The sequence below is a fragment of the Phoxinus phoxinus genome (assembly GCF_949152265.1).
Source record: "Phoxinus phoxinus genome assembly, chromosome: 9".
Lineage (NCBI taxonomy): Eukaryota > Metazoa > Chordata > Actinopteri > Cypriniformes > Leuciscidae > Phoxinus > Phoxinus phoxinus.
In genome coordinates, this window is record NC_136884.1 from 5761325 (window position 1) to 5768670 (window position 7346).

At 42.0% G+C, this 7346-nt stretch overlaps 1 protein-coding gene across 1 annotated transcript in view; it reads right to left on the minus strand.

Moving 5' to 3' along the window:
- Positions 1 to 835: 835 nt before the first annotated feature.
- shank3b (SH3 and multiple ankyrin repeat domains 3b) overlaps positions 836 to 7346 on the minus strand; it is a 24991-nt gene continuing 18480 nt past the window's right edge. The window contains exons 18-21 of the mRNA XM_079622974.1: positions 7032 to 7128; positions 4990 to 6859; positions 4772 to 4801; positions 836 to 4119 (exon numbers count right to left, since the gene is read on the minus strand). Coding sequence (XP_079479100.1) covers positions 3552 to 4119; positions 4772 to 4801; positions 4990 to 6859; positions 7032 to 7128 — 2565 coding nt within the window. The 3' untranslated portion in view covers positions 836 to 3551. The remainder of the gene's footprint in view (positions 4120 to 4771; positions 4802 to 4989; positions 6860 to 7031; positions 7129 to 7346) is intronic.

A 7346-nucleotide genomic window follows, 5' to 3' on the forward strand; every position in this document is an offset into this window, starting at 1 on the left:
AGCCTACAATTTAGATTTTTTGGCTGTTTCTTGAATTATGCAGTTTTATAGACCATTAGTTTAAATTGTTTCTGAAATGTCATTGAATACATTGTGTTTTTCTTTTGTTTTTGTTTTACTTAGCAATTCAAACAAATATTTTCCTTTCAGTTAATCAGAATGCCACAGTGACAACTCCCTTATGTGACAACATGCATAATTGAAAAATGCTTATGCTGTGTGCAAGAGACTAATAAAGCATATAATAATTAGGGCTGGGTAAAAAAAAAGAAAAGAAAAAAAAGAAAGAAAAAGATTTTTCAACGAATTAAGAAATCCCAACGAATGAAAAAAACATTGTAGCGCCTCCCATCCACATTGCAATAGGTGTTGTTACTTTTGATATGAAATAAAGTCTCAGATTTAAAATTCTGTTCATTTTATTACAAAATTCAAACAATAAATACCGTTTTGGCGCTCTTTCATGTGGCGTGACAGATCACTGTAGCTAACGCCTCAGATGAGATTCATATCAAGTGGAGCCACGTGAACTGATCGTCTCTTCCGCTTTACTACTTGTTACAGCATGAAATAAACATGAATGAACATCACAAGGTATGTTGAAAGATATACAGTAAAACTTACCGAAATCCGTATATGTCTCATGTAATCTCAATCGGTGTTTCAACAGTGGGAAAGACGTCAATAAAACAGCCTGAGAAAATTTACCTCAGAAAAGCCATTCAATGACCAAACTCATTAGTCAGCTAGAAAAATGAACTCTAGAGAGGAGATTTTTCACCATATTACACACACACACACACACACACACATACACACACACACACACACACACACACACACACACACACACACACACACACACACACACACACACACACAAATTACTATTCTGTGTTGTGTAACTTAAAATAATGTGAGTCATTATTCATAACATTTGCTGTCTCTGCAATATAGACATTGGATTTAATGTACTCTCAGCACTTGGGTTGTATTATTTAAAGTATATTTTATAAGTATTAAGTAGCCTATATTTATGAGCACTATTACAGAAACTGTCATTTTCTTTCATCTCTTGATTGGTATTCAACATAGCAAGTGTTTTGAATTAATTAGAAGAAAATAGACCTCTGTTCTTATAATAGGCCAAATTTCCATTTTTATACATTCAATTTGGCACACATTTTTTTTTAAACTGGAAAATGTGTTTGTATACATATACATTCTAAAGTTCTAAAAATGTATAGAGGAAAAAATCCGACCCTCTTCTTTTGCTCCACAGAAGAATGATGTATTATTCGATTAATCCCCACAGCCTGAGAGATGATCTTTAATAACAGACAAGTCAAATTATATTTTTTTGTGTACATTTTCTCATTTTAAAGCAAACATGTCCAAAACTTGATCCTCAAATCACTTCATCCAACAAAGAATACAAAAAAAGGTGTCAACAATAGAAGAGAGAGCTCCTAAAAGTAGTAAACTAAAAGAACATGGCTGCAGTAATTAATTACATAATTGTCTTTGAAAGTGTAAATGAGTGAGGATCGGAAGAGAGGGAGAAGGACAGGGACAGATGAGGGAAGTACAGTAATATTTTATGCAGATGGCTTATAAACAGTAGCACCCACATCTTTGTGCAAATTGACCAACCGGAGGAGAGACAAGTGTGAGGATTTTTCCCCTCTGTTGGCAAAGTTTAACTAAATGTGTAAACCACAGCAACGCCTATACTGTTCCAGCTTATCAAACACAATAAACCAGTCAAGCTAGTTACCAGATAATTTTGACACAATATAATCTCAACATTTGCTTGATTATATGACAATCTTGGGGATTGAGAAAAATAATTATATATTATTCACAGTAGATATGCTTGTAGTCAGATTACTTTTAGTAATTTGGTCACACTATCCATTTTTTTTCCTAGAAACAAAAATGTGTGTTTGCACAAATGGGGTCATTAGGGTCAGGGCCACACTGCTGTTTAAGGCCCGTAAGCATTAGCTTTGCATGTGCCACATAACGTTATTACTTTAAGTTGTAGATTTTCCTATAACTGGGGATCAGACAAATTCACCAGTTTAGCAGTCTGCATTGAAACAGATTTTTAATAACACTGTTTAATTGGTCTGTTAAAAGCCCTTAGGTAGCATATTTTGCTCGTAATGTTCTAAAATGAAAGCCTGGATAAGAATTAAATCCCAAATGAGTAATTCCACAATATGTAACCAAATAGACCATGTCAAAGAAATGTTGTTACGTCTTAAATTCACAAATTGATCAGCATGAAATGATCAATTGATTATTATTAGTTATCATATACAAAAGGTAACAAATAAATGTATACCTAAATCCCCTGGTATGTCAAATCCTCTGTTTAAACAAAACAGTTATTCTACATACAGACTTACCAAGCATTTATTCATAATAGACAAAAAAAAAAAGGTCCGCCCGTAATTATGAAGTTCTTAAATAACTGATCATGAAGTAGTCCAAAGATTATGTTTGTAACTCACAAATCACAAGTTATACCATGGGGAAAAAAGAGTAACTGTGTTTGTGTTAGGGTATTGGTTGATAATTGACAAATAAAATAACAAATATAAAGTAAGCCCAAATATGACACAATCTCACAGGGTATAAGACAAGTATATCTCACCTTATTCTCATACATTCTTTTTTTGAATATATACTGTATATAACTCCATATATATCATATACATATAAAATTGAATGTACTGATTGAAAATATCTATCTTTAACAAATTTTAGATGGCGGCAGTATTACCTCAAGGCCACACTTGTATTGTATTGGGAGAAGTTTTTTTTCCTCCTGGTTTAGGGCAGATTGTCAGATCCTTTCTTACTTGGACATGTTGCATTCACATGCCAAGTCCAGTTGCTGCAATGCATCTTACAATCACCATTAACATGGCTATCTACTGTTGAGTTGTAAAATGGTCTGTGAACATACTGTAAATTCCGGGCACTTGGAAGCATTTGCATTGTTTACAGGAGAGGTTTAAACTCTTTTCTTTTATACCCAAGTTGACACTACTTTCTAAAATTCAGAAGTCTCTCTCCTGGAAGCAGAAAATGCACACAATTGCAGATGGTGAAGATATTTCTAAACTTGCTCTGTTAATGTGAGAGCAGTCAGTGGTGTTTGCCACACCTTCCTCATCATCATTTGACTGTAAAACATGGCATGAGATGAAAATGGCTGCTTGCTGGCTATATCGTTTGTTATTGTGCAGAAGACCCATTTGAAACATGGCCAGTTCGACCTGTAGCTGAAAATAGTAGATATTGCGCAGTAGGTCCACACTCCTGTCCAGCATCTTTTTTTTACTCTTAGTAGGTGGCAAACTAGTGAAGAAACATGGTAGATTTTGTGGGTGTTAAATCAGGGGTAAAATCTATATTATGTAAGGCCTATGCAATTTAAAAAGAAAAAAGTTGGTTGGAATCTATGGTTTTAGACTTTGGAACAAGTTAAATTATTAAATTATTTCATGATGGAACTATATCCTGCATTTTGCCTGTCTTCAACTCTCTAGCAACTGCTTCAGTGCACGTTCGATGTTCATTCGGTGTCCCACACGAGTCACCCCTAATTCGGCCAGATCGTCCTTGGTCAGGGCAGGCAGGTGGGCGCCTTCAATCTCGTGCTCCAAAAAGCGGGCACGATGTTCCCCTAATCCCACGCTCTCTAGCCACTCTCCCACATCATACTTACTCCACAGTGCTAGGGGGCGCTGTCTGAATGGTCGCAGGGCCAGGAGAGGGGCTCCCAGTACCGGTGAGGGGCAGGGGGAGGCGCATGGTGAGGGGGATGGAGAACGGCTGCGGGCTCGAGCGCTGGCGCTCCTCATGACAAAACGCACCTCCTTGGGCTCCTGGGGCAAACTTAGGCTAGAAGACTTGAGTATAGTGTGATGGTGGTGATGAGGGCCGAATGTACGGACAGGCCCCAATGGTTCACTCCGTTCAGGGGTGGCTCCAGGGCTTGGAGTCCTACGGGTCACTGGGTATCGACTGCCAGGCCGGATTGTGAAGGTGGTGCCGTAACTCCGCTGAGAGATGGTGTGAAGCTCCCCTAAACTACTAAAGAGTCTAAGAGAGAGAGCGGAAAAAATGAAGACAAATAAGAGAGAGGAAAATGTAGCGGAAGCAAAAAAGTAAAGAAAGGAAAAGTTTTAACTGCAGTACTTTTGGGAAACTACTGGGATGCTAATGTGAGAGAAAAGGAAAGTGGATCTAATGCTGTAAGCATTTGGGGATTGTGAAAATTTAAATAGTGCAGAGCATGCAGTGAGAACTTAATGCAATAAAATGACAGTTAGAGCAGTTAATATAAAACTGGAGTCCTCAGAAAGGGTATAAAGAATTGGTGCATTAGCATATCACAGTATTTCCACCACAGCATGCTTTTGGTATTCATTTTGTAAACATCCAAAAAATTGCTGCAATAAACTTACCACAACCAATGCAGCAATATAAACTAAATGTAGATTTAACATTAGTTTAATTTACTTTTTATTAAAAAGCAATTTGATTGCCCCTCAGTGGTACACTGAAAATTCCAGTTTCGTTGCGCAAAGACAGACAGAAGCTGAAATGCCTCAGTTACTGCATAATGAACTACCATAAGCCTTTAAGACAAGCTCACAGTAGCATTTGCAGCTTGATTAACGGCTGCAGTAAGGGGTTTAGTGAAAGTTAGTTAGACAAGGAGTTGTTTTTACCCACAGAGCTAAAAACCTACGATTTACTCTCTCCTCCAATCTCCTCACATCTGCAAGGACATACAGACACACACACACACACACGTGTGTTATGGAAAGGCAGTCTAACCAGGTGTGTGTCTAAGGGTGTCAAAAATCAAGTGGGTGTATTGCTAAATTATAATGAAAGTTGTGCTGTGTTTCATGCAGGTGTGCAAAATGTGCTGGTGTTGTTATGTTGGTAACAGGTGTTTCCTACCTGGCACCTCCCACAGGTGATCTCCTGCCAGGGTCAAGTGGTGCTCCCATTGGTGGCTCCTCCCCCAGTGAATGAGAGTCTTTGCCTAGCAACTCTGCTCCCATAGCAGCAGGCCGACTTTCATCAGACCCACTCATCTGGGCCCGGGGCTCCTCCCCCCAGAGTTTGGAGCGTCTTTGGAATAGGTAGCGTGGACGGCTGGGGCCTGTGCTGGGTGGGTGTGGAAGCAGCTCACTGTCTGATGACTGTTTAAGCAGTGGGTCCCTGAGATGGGCGGGGCGACCACGCCCCACCCCACAACGTGGTTTGCTTGCATGAGCGGAGTCTGTGCTTTCTGAAGACAAAGTGGACATGCTGGAGACTGTGGATACAGTACTGGTGGTCTCCATATGTGGGTCTTCAACCCCAGAGTCGGCCGTCGAATCGCTTGCTTTCCCAGAGGAGATCTTGGCAATGGATGGACGTGATCCGCTAGGTGAAATGCTTAGAGTGGCTTTGGGTGTTTCTTTAATTAGAAGGCCATTAGCAAAGGGTTGAGGGGGTGGCACGAGGCCTATCTTCCGAAGCTCCTCTCTGGTTTCCTCATCACTAGATGAGAGCAACGCTGGTGGAAGTGTCACCGTGTATGGCTCTGCTTCCTCCTCTGAGCTCATTGTCAGACTCCGAGCAGTCAGATTTGAGAGGGTAGGGGCAGGGGAAGGTAGAGTGGGTGGGACTGCCGGTGGGGTATGTTCTGTATCCATCAGTGCAGGTTGAACACCTTGCACGCTGGGTGCGGCAAGTGCCTCTTCCAGGCTTCGTCCAGACCCAGGGCTACCGCTAGTCACTTGGCTTGCTGTTTCTGTGATGCTGACCGGTTCGTCTCTCCAGGAATTAGGAGCCTCGAGAGGAGCAGGTGGTGTCGCTCCTCCTTCTGTTTCGGGTCTTTCTACTGCTCGGCCTTGAGTGGGTGAAGGTGTAGGCGAAGGTGTGGGAGTGGGAGTATTCCGGCCACTAAGGGCACGTTCTCGTGCAGCCAGTGCAAGCGCTAAAGGTGAGGAAGGATCCAGTGGTCGACCTGTTAGAGGGTGTATAAAAGTGGTGCCCCCTGGTGGTGGGCCAGGGGAGAGCATTGGTGCCGGTGGAGGCAACTCAGCCAACTCATCCACTGAGTGGGACTGAGAAAGCAATGGGGTTGTCTGTGGCTCTGACGCGCCCCCTTCTACAGATAGAAAAACACTGGGTCTGCGTCGGGCCCCAGGAGGTATGATTCTAGCTCGCTCAGAGAGAACCTGCTGTTGGAACTGCTCTGCTCGGCTGCTGTGGGGAATCCGTAACCCTCCCATAGGAGAAGGATCTCTACTAGTCTGAGCAGCAGCTCCCTCCTCAACTGGGCCTTGTTTGACTAGTGGGCTCTTTCTACGCTGGGGCTTGGTAGGAGTATAGACAGCACTTAGACGACCTACGTTAGCATATGGATTCTCTACAGGTGGTCCACGCCTACGACCACGTTCAGGAGGAACCACTCCAGAGGTAGGCGTTTGCGGTCTTGCAATAGGGGCAGGCTCCACTGGCAAATGGGCGGTGTCCTGAAGAATGATCATGGAGCGTGTTTTTCGCTGGCGGTCTGTCGTGACTGGGCCATGGATTTTGGGCTCTGCCCCCGGGCGGAAGCTTGAACGACTCTGGTTGGCAGCGCGAGAAGGAGGCGGAGGTGGAAGAAAGGATGGAGGTGGGCCTGAATCAAGAAAGTAGGGAGTTGGAGGTGGTGGAGGAGCTGTCTGTGGAGGTGGTGGAATACTATCTTGTCTAAAGCTGTCAGTCATTGAGGAGCTTCTTGGAAAGCGATGCTCTCCAATCAGGGCCGAGATTCTCTCATCTTCAGGAGCACCTATAAAACAATTCTCGGTGAGACAGTGGCTGTGTTGTTTAGAACTAAGATCAGAATTCTGGTGATCAATATAGCTCTTTTTATGTTGGTGTATCATTAGTTTACATTTATAAAAAATAAAAAAATTGTAAGATTGTTCGTATTTGTGTGTGCATCCCAAATGACACATTACCAAATGACTTGGTTCTTGACATTCCCCGAGGCAGCTGCATGTGACTTTTGTCCACAGCCAAGGAGACTGCACTTAAACCCTGCCTCTCTAACAGAGACTACACACAAAAACAAAAACCATACATAGTCAAATATTGGCCAGAAAACAGATACTTTTAGAGAACAACAAACAAATCACAGTTTCTGATTAATCAGCTATCAAAGAAATAAACAGAAAATGCCATCACTGCAAATTATTTTTTTCTTACCTAAAGACAATATGCATTATAAGCAAAAACTGATCGGCAGCCAAATCTTTACTGACACAATTTGGCTA